Consider the following 21,391-nt stretch of genomic DNA (forward strand, 5'->3'; position numbering starts at 1 on the left):
AAAAAAAAGAAAGTATTTGTGCAGCAGATATGATTTCACACTTGTGGCTCATGAAAAAACTCAGTTGTAATTTGGAAAAACAACATTTCCAGGTACTCCAGCCCAATTATTTACTGATATTTCAAGTTAGTTATGATCTTAAAATTTGCTGTAGAGAAAGGCATACTAACAGTTCAAAGGCTCAAGTTATTCAGAGCTCAGCCAAACATATCCAGAATCCATTTGAAGTTTTTATTTTTCCAAACAGCTTCGATGAAGTACATTATGAACCAGAGAAGTAGAAAAAGACTTCTAATGGCTATTTTACCAATGCAGCAAGTTTTAAGAAGAACCTTGGTAGTTTCTTGATTGTGCTACTTCATATTCTAAAGAACACTCAGAAGGATGTTTACCAGGGAAAACAAATCCCTGAAAAACAAGGTGAGTGTTTAGCAGTAAAATCCATCAACAAAATAGTATTTCAGTTCAGAGAAGTGCTCTTCAGACTCACCAGAAAGAGAGATCCCTAGTCCAGTGGAGCCTATCAAAATATATATATACGGAGGATATACAAACAGCTGCAAGTGCAGTCGCACAAGAACTTCTGAATCATATTCCACTGCTTATAAAACCTTCTGTGCCAGTGTTTTACCATTTCGGGTGAAGTTTTTCTTCGTTTTTTCAAATTAACAGTTGCTTGGGAAAGCTGCCATAAAAATTGCTCAACTTTTCTCAAAAATGAAGCACATTTTCTTTGCAGGGTATAACGTCACAGGCACTGTGTCATTTGTCTCATAGAAGGGGACAGTGTTCCCAATAGACCTTCCCGGCACAGACACACCCGTGCAGAGAGCAGATCATTAGCAGGCCATTGATCCCTATTATAAACTGTTTGCACTCTGCAACTTTTCTGTTCTTTTAAAAGGAAAAAAATAGCTCCTGTGTCTTGGCATCAAATTTCAGGTTTCCTACCAACCTGTCAAGGGCATAGTCACACATATATGCCTTTAAGCTGAAAATTGGCTGTGATTTATCAAAGTCAGAATGGTATAAATAATGCAAGTCTTGCAGAGATGGCTTTTTTTGTAACATAACAACTAATGGCCTGTCAACACAGCATTCCCTTTACAGAACCTCAACGACGGCCTGCAGTCTCTTTCCTGAAGGTGTGTTAGGAGGCAAATTCACTTTAATGGTGTCGTGATATCTTTTATATAAAGTGTGATGGTATGCAAAGAGAAAAGTCATGTATCTTTAAGGCATGCAAAGGTATTTAGGGATGCAAATTCTGTAGTGTCAGGCTTTGCTGATTAGCCAAAGGAAAAGATTATTTACCCAATACCTGAAGCCTGATGCATAAATAAAAACTTAAATGATCGAGATCAGAGATGTCACACTCATTTTCACTGGGGGCCACATCAGTCTCGCGGTTGCCTTCAAAGGGCCGAACGTAATTTTAGGACTATATAAATTTACATTTATAAATATATAGAAATATATATTTATATATATAAATATATAGATATACTATATAAATTTACATTTATGCAGCCCTAAAATTACATTCGGCTCTTTGAAGGCAACCGCGAGGCTGATGTGGCCCCCAGTGAAAATGAGTGTGACACCCCTGACCCAGATTTTTCCACATCCAGTAAGGAAATCTGAAACAAGATGTTCAGTGCTCATAGTAAGAAAGATATTTGAAAAACAAAACAAATCGAAAAACCTGCATTCAGAAAAAAAAAAAAAGCTAGGCAAATACCGTAAAATCTCATTAGGCTCTAGCGCCAGATTCTCCTTCAATGTGTCTCTCTTTAAACATCTTAGGATTCTGCTCAAGCTCTGACTGACTCAGTAGCATGGAAAAAACATCTGCTGGATTTTCTTTAAAAGCAATTTGAAAAAAGCATTGCCAACTCACACATTCAGCACAGTCCGCACGTTACCTGCCAGAAACTTACCTTTCTGTGATTGTTTCTCTGAGACCACTAGCAACCCCTTTCACCACCGTACTAGCCTTTGGCGTCAGCACTACTTGAGATATAAAAAATGAGCCCTTCTTTCTTCTTTCAGTGATCGATGCCTGGAGGAATTGAATCAGTTTTTCCGGATCTGTTGTGTTTGCCCAGGGAGCTGGCATCATCTGGCCTGGCCAAAGAAATGGTACCTCGAGAGCCACTGGACTGTGGTAGAACACGAGCACTTGGTGTTCCTTTTCCCACAGGTACTGGAGGCTGACTTCATGGGCAAATATAGCAGGACACATTTTGTTTCCATACGTGTCTTTGAGCATTTGAACAAGCTTTTCGTGATGGTATTTCTGCATTCCATAAAAGTGATTGAAGTCCAAGAAGACCACTTCTTTCGGGTGGTCAGTGAGAAATGCGTTGATCTCTTCCAGACCTTCCTTGACCTTGGCACTGAACAAACCATGAGCAAAGTAGAGTTCATTGTCTGGGTCTCTGGGCTTGGTGGAAATTCTAAGGTCAAAATACCGTATACCTGCCCCCAGCTGGCTGGTGAAGTTCATGGTCTGTGTAGCCAACCACTTCCTCATCAGCTTTTTAGCCACAGTCCCAAACACAGACACAAAATTCTGGACCGTCTCTGGCTGTTCAGGCCCAACTGGAGAGGCTTCATCGATGTAGAAGCTAAATGAGTCATGAGACCCTAAAAACACAACAGAGGAAAACAATCAATATTGTATTAACGTATTTAAAGATATTAGTGATTCTTTCTCAATAAACGTAATTTTCAGACTTGTACCAACACTCACCAGCAGACTCCTCCCCTGCCCTTTTTCTCAATACACTACATTTTTCTGGCAGCATTTACCCCATCAGCACCTCACAGAAACTTGAAGGAAAGGTAGTGCCTGTTTCACTGCTTGTCTGGGCACTCCCTCACTCTCTTCTAGCTCTTACTTATGCCATTAAGCTCACTGAAGTCAGCAGGCTCCGAACATCAAAGCAATCCTGGTGTAACTCCAGCAAAACTAGTCACATAATAAATCCCTAAAGCCAATGAGGAGGGTCTGGCCCTGCACACTGAATCATGCACTGTCTAGTTTGCAGAACCAAAGAATTAACCAAACCAATCCAACAACATCTCCCATACACTTTTATAGACAGCTAAAATATGAGTTGAAAAATACAAAGGACATGAAACTTTGCAACTTTTATCTTATTTCCAGTCTGATCTGGTCATCAACAAGGTTACTGAATGTCGTTTTCCTTCTTAAATTGACATCTAAATTTTTTTGCTTTCCTTTGCTACGTAAGTACAACAGATAGAGCCAAGGATAACACTGCATTCTACTGATAAAATACAGAAACTTCACTGCATGCTCTTGACAAGAACAAGACATACTACTTAGCATGTCTATGTACAGAAGTTATCATTTTCCATAACATAACAAAGCTGAAAAGAAGTGTGTAAGACAATTTGCTACACAAAACTCCCTCTGTCTCAAGGTATGTCCACTAAAAAAAACAAACCAAAAACCAAACCAAACAAACAAAAAAACCCCACCACCCTAAAACCAAACCAAACCAAAACCAAACATATTTTGCTCAGCATTTACATGAAAGCAGATGGTGAATCTAAGAACAAGCAAACACATGATCATTCCTCTGTAAAGGACTTCCTCTTGCTTTATGGAGAGATGAGCTGACCGTAGGAGATGCTCATCACCCTTGCCTACCATCAGCTTTCTGAATACCTGGTAGTGAAATCTGGCAGTTTAAACAGAAATACTGTCTGGCTGCAGACAGAGCCACACTCCTGCTGTCCCAGCCGAAGGGGATGCTTCTGGTTAGACTTGATATGGTAAGCATGTCTGCTCCTCAGCCTACATCACACCACTTGCAGAACTCCTTCAAGGTCAGCTGGACTTGTATTTCTGAAATGGACTGTAGCACTAGGCCCTCCGAGATCCAAATCCTAGCATCAAAATGAGTTCAGAGCACAGGTCTTGCCTGCTGCTTGATGCTTTTGTAGGTGTTTTTCAAAATTACTTTCCAAAGCACACATGCTGTGGCAAATAAGTATCACACTAATGAAATCCTGCTAGTCAGTCATTTCTGATGGCAATGCTATTTTAACTGAACTAGAACAAACCCTGTAAACTGAAGCGACAGTATAACATTTTCTTCTTTAACAATAAATGGAGTCATGACAAATCATCTTAGACTCTGGCTTGGATTTGGCTTTGTTTAATCTCAGAAATGTCTTAAAATTTTGCACACCCCTGCTTTTCATGGTTGTCTCTTTGAACTGCATTTGACTTTAAATATTAGATAAATTTTCCATTTTGATGAAGATTTCCACTGCTAAGTGTTAAAGCAGTAGCATATTCCTTGCAAAACCTGATTAGATCATTGAGTATCTGGTTACACACTGATACTCCAGGGGACCAGATCTGCATGCAGAATTTTAATGGTAAAACAAATGATTAGAGCAGCCACTTGTGTTTCAACAGTATTACAGGGAAAATCAATGAGATACATTAAATGTTCTGCTCAATGTAACCCACACTAATCTAGAAATCAAAGCAAATCCAGTCTTGTTTAAAATAAGGCATAGTTATTGATATTAGCAAGGGATGGGTCTTGGAAACTCTCACTTTGGCCGTTGAAGTCCCTTTTATTTCAGTAGGATTTTATGTCAGAATAAGTACTTGTGTAAGCATGATCAACTGACTGCAGCAGTAGGCTCAAAATGGTATTAAGATGAATTAAACTATTTGTTCTTTATTGTATATTCTACAGCCATGGGACTGCTTAAGTTAAGAGAGGCAGGACAGTTCTCACAGCAGAAAACTAAGGTGAACAACTTGTCAGCAGGTAGCTTTTAGCTACTGGTAATGAAAAACACAGAGAAATAGAGTGTAGTGGTGGGGAAACACCACAGTTAGACACAACTGGGCTTTATAAGAAGGACAGTTTAGAAAAATATTTTTTTCTTAATTAATGTCTTCATGCACACATTTGATCGTAAAAATAAGGATTCCTATGTGGAAGGTACAGAAAAGAGCACACAGTGCACTAAGAACGTTCATGTTTTGTAATGCAAACAAGGAAACCCTATTAAATAGTACAAAAAGAAAATGTCTTGACTTGGCTGGCAGTGAATGAAGCAGATGTCAGCTATTCAAGAGTATGTAAAGATTCCTCCTGATAGAAAAATACAGCAAATGTTTTGTCTTGCTATATATATATGTAATTTGAACAGGTCATTTAAATATTTATTTTCATCACGCACACATTCACATTTCCTTTTGCCTTCATCCTGTCCTCTGGCTTAACCAGTTTACTGATATAATTGGGGAAATTCAAAATCCTTACACTGGGCAGAGCAATTTAGAGTATTTTTGTATGTTCTTTTCCACTGTCATGCTGAAAAATCAGTGTGTTCCTAGTAATGAGAGAATTCTGTACAAACATACACTTGTTTTTAGCAACCAGGTTTCCTTCCAACATTACTTTGGTGGATGGGGACATTCCCATCCTACTTTGCCACTGGGAAGTGGACTTTCAGGTTCTCTGTATCACCAATCCTCACGTCCCATGAAGACAGGATGCAGGGTACATTCAGAAATATGCATTGACACCTCCAATATATGGAAGCCAGCAGTGCTTGTACATCAGCTATCTTTATCATAGTTGGGCAGGGGATACATTGACCTAATGTACGGGACAGTCTCTACAAGACTTCACTGCAAGCACATAGAGCTTGTCCCAAGTCATGCAGGGAGGAGGAATAAGCTGATATTCCTCTTGTGTGCAAACATATTTTCTCACCAGTTTACTAAGTGTCTAGCACTTCCTTAAAATATCGCACAGTGTTTTCTCACTAGTTTAACAACACAACATAATGCTGATCCAAGGAGTCAAGGATGAAGGCTCGTCGATCAGGATCACAGGGATGGCAAACAAGGGGTAGACATGGTGTGCATATGCTACAGACTACGCAGTCAAGAAAAGAAAGTGGACAAAGCCTTCTTTAAAAAAATGGAAGCCTCACAATTACAGGGCTTGTTTTCACAGGGAGACGTTTGCTGGAAGAGCAGAACAGCAGGACACAGGCAATCTGGAGAGCATCAAAGACTTTTTTTTTTTCTGCAGGCACTTCTTTAAGGCACAGTGCTGAACAGGGTATGAATTAAGGAAAATATGGCTAGGGACATGAAGGCTGACAGCAGCCTTCACCAGAGTGAATATGAGGTGATACAAGAATTTAAAATACTGAGGAAAACAAGTAAGGCAAATAGCAGAATAAAGACCCTACATTTCAGAGAAGCAGTCTTAGCTTGTTCAGGAAATTGGTAAGGGGTAGCCTATGGGAGAATTAAGTGCCAAGGGACTCAGAAGAAACTGTTGAACTTGAAAGACAATGTCTCTAAAGCACATGAACAGTGTGCAAGAAAACAAAAAGGTAAGGCAGGAGGCAAGTTTGGCTGAATTAATAACTCCTGAATGAACTCAGACATTAACAGCCACGTACAAAAGGTGTAAGCATGGACAGACTTCCTGGGAGGAACAGAGAAACAATGTACAGCGGGAGTTAGGAAGGGCACAGCTTAGCTGGAGTTCCTGCAGGAGATGGGAAACACAGCAGAGAGCTCCTGCAGATACACCAGCAGCAAAAAGGAGCAAGAAGAATGCTGGGTCACTACTGAACAGGGCAGGAGACCTCATAATATGGGACAGGGAAGGGGACACTGAAGTACTTGGTGTCTTCCTTGCCTTAGTCTCACTGGCAAGGTCTGCTCTTGAGCACGCCATGTCTCTCTGCCTAGCACTATATCTTTTTCAAACTGCTTCTCATTAGTAAAACATCACTGAGTTAACAATTACTTACATAGATTAGACACACATAAGTAGTTGGGACAAGACAGGATTCATCTGAACATGCAGAAGGTGCAGGCCAGGATCACTGTAAGGCTGTCATCTCTCACCGTCGGCAGGCCATGTTACAAAAGTTACAACCATCTTTGAAATGGGAAAGCAGGAAAGCAGCCTGGATTCATTTCAGTCCCAGGGAAGATCACAGAGCAAGTCCTCATGGAAACCATTTCCAGTTTATGAATGGTAAAAAGGTGACTGGGAACAGCTACCACAGACTTAGCAAGAGCAAATCATGACTGACCAACCTGACTGTCTTCTAGGAGAGAATGACTGGCTTTGAGGTAAACAAACTTTTCCTTTTACTTCAGCAAGGCTTTTGACACAGTCTCCCGTCATATGCTTGCAGTCTAACTGGGAAGATACCAACTAGGCAACTGCACTATAAGGTATGCAAAAAGCTGCCTGGACCATCAGACTCAAAAGGTTGTGACTGAAGGTTCAAAGTCTAACTTGCAGTGGATTGCAAGCTAATTCTGTTTAACATCTTCATCGATGACACTGACAACATGATGGGGAGCACCCTCAGAAAGTTTACAGCTGAAACCAACTTGTGGGAAGAGGTTAATGCTCTCGAGGGGAAAGCTGGTATTCAGAGAAACTCCAGCTCAGGAGAGCAGCTTGATGACAGGAACATTAAGAAGTTCACAGGCAAGATGGACCCAGGGCAGACAACTCCATTCAGTAGCACAACTCGGGACAAACTGCCTAGAAAGCCACACTGCAGAAAAAGACTTGTTCACCTGGACATCAGGAAAAAACAACTTCCCCACAAGACTAGTTAAGCCCTGGAGTGGGAGCCCAGCAGGGCTGGACTCCATGCCTGGTTCTCAACGCTTGGCTCAATAGCTCATCTAACTTGGAGGCAGCTCTGCCTTGAGTAGGGGATCAACCAGGTGACTTCTGAAGCTCCTTTCCAACACAAATTATCCTGTGTCTCTTTATTCCCTCCTGCCACAAGATTAAAAAAAAAAATTAAAAAAAAATAAAAAAGATTTGTTTCTGGTTTCTCAACCTTAGGAGCAATTATCAAGAGACACTTAAAATGTCTGCACCAGCCATGATCCAAAGAACAAAACTGGCCAGTTTCAACCACCAAGACATAAAAATTTCATGAACTTAGATGTGGCCAAAATAATTTAGATATTCAAGAGTAAAATGTGCAGTATCACTTAGACTGCAAGATAACAGCTGCTAGTACTTTTACTAGGGAGAATGGTCTCCTGTTTTCTTTACAGAATTCCCTTAGCAGGACAATCGGGAATATATAATCCACTACAGCTCAGCTATGGACATATTTACGGCTTCCCTGGAGGGCCAAAGCCCCCATTTAAAAAATAATTGGGCTCAGAGTTGAAAAAAGTCCCTCAGGGAGAGTGTGTTTCAGTTCAGAATTGTTTCTTCAGTCCCATGGAGATTTACAACAAGGCACAGCAAAACTACTATTTTTGGTGGCTAAGATTTAATGTATCATTCATAAAGCCGCCAAGCGTAGCTGAACTCCACTGTGCCCTCTCCTCGCCTCACTGTTGGCTCTGGCCATCCCTCGTCACAACAGCCTGGTAAACCACCTAAAACAGACGCAATGAACCGAACAGCACTGCCTGACAGTAATCACACCTTGGAGATCCACAAGTCACAGAAAAAACACAGAGAAGCAAATTTTAAGGTTTTGGCATATTTTACTCTCTTCCCCTTCTCCCACAGATTTCAAGATCCTCTTGTCTCTGCATCAGGAGTTATCCAACAGCTGTTGCAAGTGGAGTCTTTTACTGCTGCTTTGGGCGTTGTTACGAGCTTTAGCTGCTGTTGTCTTCCTATCCTGAGGAGATGCCATTTGGTGGCTGTCCCTAAAATGTCACGAGGTGCAGCCTAACATTCTTGAAAGCATCCTTGTCAATGAGGGCTCTACAGTGACTGACAGCAGATCAGAAAACATTTCTTCGATGCTGTGGACAACAGCTAGGACAAATTCCATGACCTCTGGTACACAGGAGACCAATGCACTTGTTCTTGTAGTTCCATTTGATTTGTTCTCACTGACCTATTTGGCCTTAAAAAAAATCAAGCAAGCATGGAAAAAGACCTATGAATCTTCACCTAGTCACACTGCAATTTCAAGGAATAGCAAAGCCTAGTCGTGAACACTAGAGCTGGTCCACCTCATTATTGTGTTTCCACCTTTTTAAGATTGTTGAGCACTGTTCTATCCATCAAAGCCACAGCACATCCCAGGAAATCAAGAGGTATGGCCAAGAGCAGTGCAATTCAGACTTCAAAGTCCAGTTACCTTTAGCATTCAAACCTTTTGGATGATACAAGTTTTATTTGATAAAAAGATTACCCAGGAGAGCAAACCAAAAACAACTAGGCAAAAAAAGAGATTACAGATCGTGCAGAGACGCAGCTTCCCCACAGGTAACCACCTCACTTATCAACTGTTCTTCTAGTGTCCATCACCAGTCGTGCACCCCTGACACCAGCCAAAGATCACAGAGCTCAGCCACCTATATACACTCAGCTCTCCACGACCCAAAGGCATAGGAAGAGAGGCAGACACTATCTCAGATAGTTAAAAAATCCAGAAAATAAATGAGTCAAAGTAAAAACAAGAGCAGACGTATGACCCATTCTTGTACCGATAGGCCCAGTGGCTATGTATCTGATCCCAGGGAGATATAGGGAGAGAAAGCAATCCCCAAAACTTCTCTTATGTTTTGTGCCTGAATTAAGAAGCCTGCAGAGACAGAGCTGGCCAGCTCCCAGGTCTCACCCACCCAAATGCCATGGTCACAACCAGCCAAACCTCTATGGTTAGCCAAGGGTGCAGGTACCTGGCGAGGAAGCTCATCCAGAGTCTTGTTCCCCCAGATAAACCTCCAACAGTCACATGGGATTTCTACAACTCCTTACCCACAAGCAGTTCCCTCCCTGCCCATGAATCAGCCCAGCTTTTCAGGCAAGGTTGCCTGCAGCACCAGCAGCATGACACCTACCTTTTGGCTTTCTGAAGGCTCAGAAAACCTTCTCAATGGAAAGCAAGAGCAGTGGATGCTCTTTCCAGAGTCCTGGCCAGCCAAACCACCACACATTCTCGTAACTTAGTCTCACTGTGGAAATTGATATTTTCATTAAAAATAAAAAAAATTGGACTTTTCTTTACATGAGAGGAATACTTTTAAAATAGGTAAGAATGTCTGTGTTTTATTCAGGTGAATTGTCTGATCAGAAAGTGAGAAAAGAACATTTTATAAGCCTCCATTTTGTAGGTGGTGAGCTAGCCCATACATAAATCAAACTGAATCACCCCCTCTCAAGCAGTGAAAGCAGAAGAGCTATTTCGCTTTTTGTATATAAAGCCATGAAGTTTCTATTGAAAAAAAGACAAACCAAAATGAAGACATTTTAAAAATAAGCCCATTAAATAAAATTGAAAAGTCTGTAAGGTTACATGAACACAAATCATTCCACTTCTTAAATCGAATCTTTTTCCAGGTCATTACAGCACAAACAACTTTATATATAGACCACTAAATCTTCCAAACTCAACATCTTTAACGTGTTAAGTAAGCATTTTAATTCTTTCAAACTGTAACTACAGGGATGAATTAACTTTGGTTTTCAATGGAAGATTACTGATAAAGTACAAACACAGAGCCCAATTCTAAGTATGCTTAACTATTTGAATGATTTTAATTATGTGCACAAGTGTCTGCAAGAAAGAGCCTCATTTTGCCTTAGCTTCTTTCAGAAGAACAGAATTCCAAATTGCTTTGGAGTTACATTAACACCAGATAAATTGAAGTTATCAAATACTGCAGAGCAAGAAGAGGCAAGCAGTGACAAAAGAGAAAATGTATTCTGGTCATGTTTGAGAATGTAAGCAAAAAAGGTGACAGGAGTGACAGAGAATGAAGCTATTAAAGTAACATTTGTTATATGACTATTAAATTCACAAGAATTTAGGTTCTGCTGCAAATAGAGCACAATCACAATTTACTTATCAGATATCCATTCCCCAGTCTGTCCACATCCTCTGTGCCAGAACTATTGCCTCCAATAAACTCTTCTCTTTCTCCACCTGTATCCCTTTCTGCCTTGAAGACCTCAGTGACAATGTGAGAAAAGGAAACAGTTGCTTCCTTCCTGACCTTTTGCATCACAGAACCAGTAGCCTCCCCCTTAACCTCCATTTCTTTATCTCCTGGAGGAAATAAAGGTCCATTTTCCCCTTCATCACCACATGACTCCTGGACCAGTCATCGGAATTGCACATAAACATAACTCAGACCTTGGTCCTGTGCCTAAGGCCATGACATCAGGAGCCTGTGCTGTGCTGCCTTATCAGGACTGTTATTGCAGGCCAAGTTGTGTGCCAAAGGGACAATCTGAGCAACCAGATAGGTGCACAGTAATTAGTATGCAAACATTTTAACATGGTTTGCTTGCAAGGGTGAGCAGAACTACTTTGTATTAAAAACCACTTCAAAGTCATATTTTGATAGCTTCTGCCAGGCATGGTTTCTAAAACTGCTTCTGCCATAGGTGGAACTCTGCATTTCTCAGCCAAAACATCTCAGCTAGTCACAGGACAGGACAACCACAGATGCACTAACTACTGGATCAATGGACACGGCCTAGAGCTACACGTGGCAAAGTACAAAACATTAAAAACCCAGTGTATAGCAACTGCTCTTTGATCAATGTAATCCAGAACAGACAGTTTATCCTTCAGAAAACCACAAATTAGTTGAGTTTGGAAGAGATCTCTGTAGGTCATCTGGTCCAATCCCTGCTTCTCCTGCATCCAAAGAGAAGTGAAAGAAAGAAAGAAAAATATTTGCACAGATTACTACAAATCATTGAAGACTGCTCAAAAAGAGCTGTCTGAACCAGCTTCTTAGCTAGGAAGAAAGAAGAACTGGTAGTCTAGAGGTGGCATCCCATATCTAGTGACCACCTTTCAGAACTGGAATGACTACGTTTTTGTCCTCTCTATAAACAAATACAATTTTCATGCAAAAAAAAGGACTTTAACTACTTACTCTTGTTCTTCTGGCATCTCCTTATCTATAAAATACTCATGAGTATCATTTTGGTTTGTGCTTTTGAACACAGCTACAATGGCCTTCAAGGGAAGCCTACAACTGTTGACACTGTCAGAAATCACCATCACCACGACGAACCACACTTGACTCAGGCCAAAGCTGTTAACAATTTAAGTTGTTTTCTGAGAGACAGCTTGTGGACTATGGCAGTGCCTGCACTGGGGAAGTGTTTCTGGCCACTAGACTGAGCCAAGATCATTGCCTCAGGCTTCTTTCCTATAGGAACCCACTTCCAAAATCAGACTTGTTGGAAGGTGGGGAAGGATTTACTTGGCTTTAAGGCCCAAGATAACTGGCAATTATCACAGTATGACAGGGAAGTTTTGCTAAAAATCTGATTAGGTTACTTATTATTCAATCCATACTACATTTAGTGTACATAAAAGTCTCCACATTGAGACTCTTACAGATCCCTCCTGCAAACACAAAGACAAGCTCTTGTTTCTCATAGAACACTACATCAGTTAATTCCACATTTCAAACTCTCAGTACTCTGTTGAAAAGTAAAGAAATCAGAAAAAACAAACTGTAATTGTATTTCTAGCTCTCCAGTGTGAGCACGTTCACAACTATGGACAACACGAGGCCAATTCTGCTAAAGAAACTATTATTTAAGAGAAAATTAGCACATGCTGCCCTCCTGAGAGCATGTTTCCTCTCTCACGTAATAACTTCTTTACTTTCCTGTTATTATTTGTGTAGGAGAAGGTGCTGTGATGTCTTCTGAGACACTGCTAATTGTAGATAGCCTCCTACCTCTTCCCAGTCAAACCACCTCCAGAAATATTTTATTGCAGGCTTCATGCAGCCAGCACACAGGAGGCAGCACGGTGGAGCAATACATGAATGGCAGGCACTTTCCAAGAGCCCCAGATTACACTACTCTAAAAGTTCGCCATGAAGTGAATTATTAGTTTCACCAAATGTTGGCTCTAAACACAACAGCCTTTACTCTGACAAATGTAGGATTAACACCACTGGAAACCTGAAAAGGGGCTGCAAGATCAAGCCACAGCGCAGAGCTGATCACGCTAATTCTCACATTTAATCAGCCCAGTGGAGAGCCAAGCACAAGGCCACAGCAGCAGCAGGGCAAGCTCTGAGCAGCTGCACTGCTCACCACCTCTCTCTATCTCCACGGCCGCTAGAGCCAAACCCCACTGATCTGTCGAGCGCAAGTCAGATTTCCTGCAGACATCTAAATGCAAACAGCATGGGGAACATTTTTGCATTAGAGATGTAGAAGTCAAAATGATCATGTTGAGGACTGAAAGGATCAGCTGGTGTGCCTTTCCCAATATTTTTTACAAATGTGATCTAAACCTCTCAGCTGTACACAGAAGAAAAGGTGGAGGAGGAAGCCAGTAATATCACCTGTGCATATACCAAATGCAATAAACACCCCAACTTTTGGAGGTTTGTGCACTGCAGTGCAAATTTTAAAAGGTGCAAAAGCCTTAAAACTTTTAAAACCTCTCCTACAATAAGCCAGAAAAAAGTTAATTTTATTTGTTTAGTCAAATGAAACTGTAAAGATAATTTCGCAATGGCTTCTGAGCAGATACATAGCAGAAATTCTGTAGTAGAAGGTGGCTCCCTTCACCTATCAGGCTAAAACCCAGCAAGATTCCTGGAACAAGAACTTCAACTTGAACTCACAAAAATCAGTAAATTGGCTCTTATTTCTGGCACAGCAAGAGTAACTACCAATTTTTTTAAATAATCTTTGCATCAGGATTGACCAGACACCGAGAACATACAGTTTAAGATCATCAAAAGTTGCATCTTCAAGAGCAGACTGGACACAACACTATGGCTTGCATGATGCAGGTCAAGCGCTGTGACAGGCAGACTGGCATGGCCTTTTCATTTATGAATTTGACTGCATATGTGAAGATTGAATAGAATATTCTGTATCACATTAATAAGCACCACATACAACCTTGTATTTTATGGCCAACTATAATCTGAAGATGAATTATTTATCTAATCACTTGGAAATAAAATACTTGCAGGCAGAGCTGTAGCTACTATCACCAGCACTCCACCAATGACAATTTGTCCATGTTTTTGCTTTTTTGGGAACACTGCAAACACATCTACATACTGTTTGTTTCTTTTTGCTCTGCAAGCTCATGGCTGTGTGTTCAGATGCACCAGAGATCTCTATCAGATCTGACATTTTAGTTAAATGCTAGTCTCAAAAGTACCATATTATCTATTTTTCTTCATAATTCAGAGACTAGCATACAAGAATGTGAACATGCCAGGGAAGAAAAAATAGCAATAGGTATATCTGATTCTAAGCATAAAATTAATGTGCCAGAAATAGTTTGGGGCATATTTTATTCCACCACCAGCTCAGTCTGCCTGAGTATGTCATCAGCATCTGAGTCCTATCTCCTGGGGCAATCAGCAGCACTCGAATTGTGAGCCAATAGCTTTGGGAGTAATGAGAAGCTGTGATGACCCCAGGCAGTTCTGCTGAGCACACAAAATGGCATCTCCACACAGCCAGTGCCTTCCGATCATAGTTCTTGTTCATAATCCTAATGCTACCACTGACAGGACAACCTTGAAGGGCAGTACGCAACTTTAAAAAAAAAAGAGAGCAGGCTGTTGATCGGTTCATAACCCTTCCTCTCCATGCACACATAAAGCAGTACTTATTATGTACAGCCACAAGTATTTCAATGTTCACACTCTAAAATAGGATCAAACCAGACAACCTCTGCTTTTTGTGCTTTTATTTATTTGATACATTTTAATGGAAAACATCCTTTAATACTCTTGGTAACAAAATACATTTCCCTTGAAATAATTGTTTCTGATTACACAGATCTCTCTTTTGCCACTTGCAACACAGAACAATTTGGATACTTGATTTTGCATTTCCCCCATCTCTTGCCTCTCCCCTCTTCTTTGATATACTTTTTTTCTCTGCCATATATGCAGTAGAGCCCTTTCCTAAGTCTTGGCTGCATTGATATGTGTATTAGCCTCAGTATAGTTGTTATTTCATTGTGCTCTCCCTTCTCTATCTTAAAAAAAAAAGTGCAGTATTTGCGATTAAATCTAAGCATCACTATGGAAGAGTTCTAGTGATCTAGCTGATAAAAGTTACTTGCACAGCATATGCATTTTCTGCATCTTTACCTATAATTTTAAGGCCAAGAAAAGGAAAAAACAGGAGGTGTGGCTGGATAACATGAGATTGCATTGCAAAGCCAGTGGAAGAATGATACCTTAAAACAGGTTTTCTGTTACTTTGAAGATCCCTATAAGAAAGCCACTGCCATCTTACATGGATCTACACAGAACTTTAAAAGGGAAGATCCTTCTAATTGTTTGAACAAGCATCAAATTCTGCTGCAAGGATGCCTGCAACACAGAGAATAAGGACTCCTCCAGCACTGTAACAAGTGTACTGACAGTCAGTTTATCAGCACTCCAGGATGGTCTGTCCTAGGGATGATATCGACAGAGTTTTCTATTACCATGCAAGAAATCCAGGCTAGATTATTTTTCGTTGTCTCAGTCACTGAGTTTGAAAAGCTGTGGCAAATTTGAGCAGTTCATCTGACTCTTGTGGGAGAAAGCTGGGAAAACAGGTGGGAAAAATATTATTCTCTTTTTTGAATCAGTTTGCAAAGGCTTTCACATACAAACCCTCTCAAAAAACACTTTTAGTAAGCTGTCCATATAAACTTCGCTGACTGACCACACAAAAGCTAACAAAAGATAACAAAAGGATGTAAAATACTGCAAAGGAAGGGCAAGAAGAAGAAGGCATGTAAAGTGTTACCACTCCCCTTGCTCTGCACCTTTCCTTATCCTTTGGTTGCCTCAAATCCTTACATTAGACATTGCTCTACTTTTGTTTATTGCCTGGCACATTTGACAAACTGCTGCAAACAAAATAACTCCCTTAGCCACTGCACTGAATGCAAGACATGTCTCCCGAGACCAGATGCTCTAGAATAAGTCTCTCTCATGCAAGGTCTCCTCAACTATAAGCAAAAACACTGCAATGTTTGGCTTCATGTTCACTAGAGGAAAATAATGAAATATTATCCCTGGGGCCCTGAGACGTGAATGGAAAACACTATGTCATCTTTGCCAAAGCATTTGTTCCTGCAAAAAATCCAGAAAAACAGCCCTAAGCACTTGAAGGAAGTCACCAGTTATGTACATACAAATATAGCATCCCTCTAGCCCACGGGGTCCCCTGCAGTCAGTTTGCTTTACTGTAACTCAACAGTGTGCAAGACAATGGGCAACTGGAGCAGCACTGCCATGAGGAAGCACATGGACTCATTCAGTAGGCCATAAACAGAACCCTCCCACCACGTAACCACACCACGGTGTCGCTGGCTTTCTTAAGCCCAGAGGTCTGCAAATATAGCACAGCTCTATTTCACTACGTATAGCCACTGATTTACCACGACTCCCAGGCAAAGCACTACAGAGGAAAAAACCTTCCTAGGAGGTCTCACTGTCTCCTCCACATAATCAGTATTTGACTTTTAAGCCCAACTGCAGAACAAGGAAAATAACCTCAAAGATTTTGCATGTGAGAGTTCAAGACAGTTGTGGCTTTCATAAGATGCTGGCTGCAAGACATCATGAACCATCATACAATGACACACCCTGAGCATGCTGGCGCCCAGAGTCTGTGGCAGGTGTCAGAGCATGTCCTCCTCACAGCCAGTGCTGCCTTCATGTCTTTCACCACCTTCTTGCAACACACTTTGCCACTCAGATTCTCATGGGAGATCTCCAGTCACATGTAGCCACTAACCTTTCTATAAGCACGCACAGAAGTTAAAAATGTGACTGGCTGCACATTGAGTGAAGAAAAGCAACTACAACACCTGTAAAACCCTAGATCAATGGCAGAAAAATAACCTCGTGCAGTGAGACTAGAAGACAATGAGACAAAAGGCATTACAGAGGTGAACAGTGGAAAAAGGAAAATGCAGAGAACAAGGTAATAAAACTATTCATTTGGTCACTACTAAATGCAAACATAAACAAAGATGAGCTGCATTTTCACTCCCTGACTGCGAAGTGTGGATAGACAAGACACCTCTCTGCAAAAAATCAGAGAGGTTTAAAAATAAAACCTATCCAAGCTGGGTACGTTTGCAGCCCAGTATGGTCCAAGTAAGCACTGTCAGACCAGCCACGCTCTGATGAGGCAGCATCCCCTTTCTGACAGGGGTTACACCTCAGCAGATGTTTAAGAGCCATCCAGACAGAGGTATGGGATAATCTGCCATTGCCTCTTCCCCACAGGTTCACAACCTGACTTCTGAATAAGGATAAACCCTAAAAAATGAGGCTTAATAATACACTTTTCCAAGGTTTTCATGCTTTCAATTATAACTCTGAATAATCTTCCTAACCACGCAAGTGACCTGTTTCATTTTTTACCTTGAGGACCAAGAGATAACACAAAAGCAAAGAATCATAGAATAGTTTGGGATGGAAGGGACCTTCAAAGGTCATCTAGTCCAAGCCTCCTGCAGTGAGCAGGGACACCTTCAACCAGATCAGGTTGCTCAGAGCCCCGTCCAGCCTGGCCTTGAACGTCTCCAGGGATGGGGCATCTACCACCTCTCTGGGCAACCTGGGCCAGTACCTTACCACTCTCATTGTAAAACGTTTCTCCCTCATGTCTGGGCTGAATTTTCTCTCCTTTAGTTTAAAACCATTACCCCTTGTCCTGTTGCAACAAGCCCTGCTAAAGTCTGTCCCCATCTTTCCTACAGGCGCCTTTTAAGTACTGAAAGGCTGCAAAAGAAAACACAGCAAAACACCAGCGGCCTAAAGCAAGGTCGCAATCTCAACCAACAGGCAGAAAACCACCTCACTTGGATGCTATTTTGGCTGGTAGAGCAAATAAAAAATAAAAATTAAAATTAAAAAAAAAAAAAAACAAACCAAAAAAAAAAAAAAAAACAAAAAACCAAACAACAAACAATAAAACCCCACAAACAAACAAAAAAACCCCACAAAAAAACCCACACCACTCTGTAATACAGGCAAACATTACAAGTGCCACTCTTGGAAGACTCTTAGCTAGAACTGCAAAATGTCACATCACCTGGGGCACATCCTCTCTGGTCCAGGAACATAAAGAGACTAATAATTTCATTTTGTAAACAGAATGGCAACAAATAAAGATACACAGAATAGAGAGGATTCAAACTGTCAATCACTGCCTTTTACTCATCTCTTCTACCATCACTGAACAGGCAGTTTAAAGCCCCACATGATCGATCAACCTGGAGTCCTGTCAAACACACTGTGCCTAGCAGTCCAACTTCCATCCAGTTCTTCTTGCATTATTTGTTGCTAACAGTATCCCTGTTTGATTCAATACAGCAATCAAATAAGCCACTATACAATACATAGTATTACAAGAAATGAATGAAACAGTTATAAAATAGCAGTATTCCATTTCCTAAATTTCCAGTCTACAGTCCACACCAGATTCCCAGTTGGCATTTATCAGTAAAGCTCTAATGACCCATTAGGCCAATTTAGACTGCTGCAGATCTGGCTGTTAGTGTTTACCATTTAGCATTAAGAAGTGAATGAAAAAACACAGGCAGTACTATTGATTAACTGAATGAACACTCAGCTGATTTGCACTTTGTCCAGGCTCAGGATACATCTAATTTACACTAGATATGCTCATGTTTTTAAAAACAATAATTAGTTTAGCTGTTTCATACTAACAGTACATAAATACAACATTTCATAGTAATTTCCTAACATGTAACTGGATACTAGCCTCAGCCTTTCTCTAACTCATTTCAGCCATTTTCATCCCCCTGGTTCAAAAGACAATTTTGATATACTAAAACTTACAAATTAGTAAATGCATTTTAAGGACCTTTCAAAGCATCTGAATATGGCATGTTTTCAGTCTTGAGCTCAAAAAAGCTACATTTTCTTTGAACATCATGGCAGTGACTGCAGTCCACCTAGACTGACTGTGTTTTGCTGTTAACATGACATTTCCTCAGCTTAGAAGTCAAAATATTGTTATCTACAAGAGTCCCACAGCTGGTGATAATGGTAAAGCTGACACTTCCAGTGCAGTGATGATGCCAGCACAAATTCTTTCATGCTTCCTTTGAATTCTCTAATAATTTCTGCATCACTCTTTTCTGCATAGAGATTGCCCTTACTACTCAGGCACAAATATCACAGATCAAACTGCCTGAACATCCCCTTCCCCTTCACCCTCTAGCTCTGTGTCATTCTGGTTATTTCAAGACTTTTGCAAGGACTTGCTCAAGATGGCCCATTTCTGATCCAGTTGTGAGATAATGCGAGTGCCCTGTGTGAAAAGAGACCCTTTGCTTTAAAGCATTAAGTAATTCTTTAATAAAACGGCACCAGCAGACAGTGTCTCGGTTCGAGAGCCCCCTCTACAGCCAAACACAATAGCAGCTGTTCCATGCTGCTATTATTGCTGTTTTTCAAGGAGACTGTCAAAGCTAACTTTTTATCAGACAGTGCCTTTTTTTTTCTGTTTTTCTTCCAGTTATAGACATATATATTAATTCAAGAATTTGACAAATTTTGAGTAACTGAGGTCTTTCAAAAAAAAAGTCCTTGTTACTTCTTTTAGGAACAGATGTACTAGGAAAAAAACAACCCAGCAAGCCGCTTGCAATTATCTAAAGGTGGACCGAGTTAGACGGAGACCTAGATCTCCATATTTAACTTTGTTTAAAAAGCTTTTTAACAGCCTTAACCTCTTTGTTGGATGTAGAAGTGTCCTCCTGCTGGGACATCACTGAAGCTGTGGAGCACATAGAACCAAAGCTCCAAGGACACCCCATCCCTCTGACACACAACTGTGACCCAGAGGGTGGTGTGGAAGACAAATTTAGCACTTTGGTGGAAATCTCTTCATCGGCCAATTGTCATTTTTGCAAAACAGACAATATTAATACACTCTCTCCCATTAGAAGTCTCCTAGTAAGAAGTGCCACGTAGGAACTAGGCATTGCTGAATTTTTAGTTCAGGCTGGACCTAGTGCAAGTAGAGTCTCAATCAATGGCTTAACAGGCTTGTTAAAGCCTGTCACACACCATAAGGATATCCCACTCGCTCTCAAGAGTCACCACACTGCATTGCCACCCTCCAGCCCACAAACCCACAGGGAGCCAGGCACAGCGAGGCCAGTCCAGCAAGCCAAACACAGCCATGGCAGCAGCTGCAGAGCCTTTATTTCATCCTCAGAGGCACAGGGTGCTCCAGATGGTGCCATGAGGAGGACATTGTCCTTCCCTCCTGCCCTGGTAGTGCCATCACTGGTTGGACAGATCCCACGTACAACGCAAGAGGCCTTTTTGCAGAGTCTATTTTGTTCTGTCCTCACAACTGTGAAACTTTCAGTGAAAACGTTCAATGTTTTAAGAAGAATGTATCAAAATAATTGTATGGCAAATTATTTCTCACCTATGACAAACACCTAGTCCAATCTTCTGTTACTATCATAGCAACAGTACTGACATACAAACAAAGAATAAATACCTCTTATCAGAGGGCATGTTTTGAAATCTAAACATATTCATCAAAAATTAAAATTTGCAGGAAGCTCCTAAATCTGTTCCTGCAACTGGCAATCAGCCATTTTGTACATTATGTTGCTGACATACTTTAATTAGCTCTAATTTACACATTATAATCACTGTCTAGAAAATTTGCAATCACTTGTTATGAAGCATTTTTACATCTTTATCAACATGTCATTGCTTTAATGTTACCAAAGTCAGTAACACAACAAAAAAGATCTCTTTTCGCACCATGAATTATGACATTTCCATCTTCCAACTAAGCACACTGTTTTTTTGAAAGGCACATGCAAACTAATTGCTAAAAGTATTAAATCTCGTTTCATTGAGTATATTAAAGACAAAAGCAAGAAATCACTCCTTTGCTACAGAGACTAGTATTTTTTTAAGTACATTTCAACAGGACACAGAAAGTAATCTTCTTCACTTCTTTTGAAGAGCCGTCCAAGCACATGCTTCTATCTTTCTGTCCCTAAAGACCTTTGAAACTCTGACTAGCAGTAGTGTGCCTGTTGCTGAGAGTCAGTGACATCCAGGCTCTTCCAAGCGAAACAGACAATTTTAAGCCCACATCCAATATCATTGCTACTGAAGAGGCAGGCATTTAAAATTGAAATTAAAGAATTCTACCCTTTAGAACAGTGATGTAGCTGTTGGCATTACTAGATTTCAGATCTCATTACCATACAGTTCTTCAACATCCACAATTGATTGCTGAGCGTTTTTCCAGGCAGGTTTAAGCAGCCCAGTTATCAAGTGTAGAGATTTACGAATTTGCTCTATCTGCTAGGTGAACTG

General features: G+C 40.7%; 1 protein-coding gene across 1 annotated transcript in view; it reads right to left on the reverse strand.

Moving 5' to 3' along the window:
- Positions 1-21,391, reverse strand: part of PLCXD3 (phosphatidylinositol specific phospholipase C X domain containing 3) — an 83,987-nt gene that overhangs the window by 22,175 nt on the left and 40,421 nt on the right. Inside the window, exon 2 of the mRNA XM_065657283.1 lies at positions 1,941-2,649. Within this exon, the coding sequence (XP_065513355.1) occupies positions 1,941-2,649 (709 nt within the window). The remainder of the gene's footprint in view (positions 1-1,940; positions 2,650-21,391) is intronic.

Source organism: Caloenas nicobarica, chromosome Z (genome assembly GCF_036013445.1).
Source record: "Caloenas nicobarica isolate bCalNic1 chromosome Z, bCalNic1.hap1, whole genome shotgun sequence".
NCBI classification, from domain to species: Eukaryota; Metazoa; Chordata; class Aves; order Columbiformes; family Columbidae; genus Caloenas; species Caloenas nicobarica.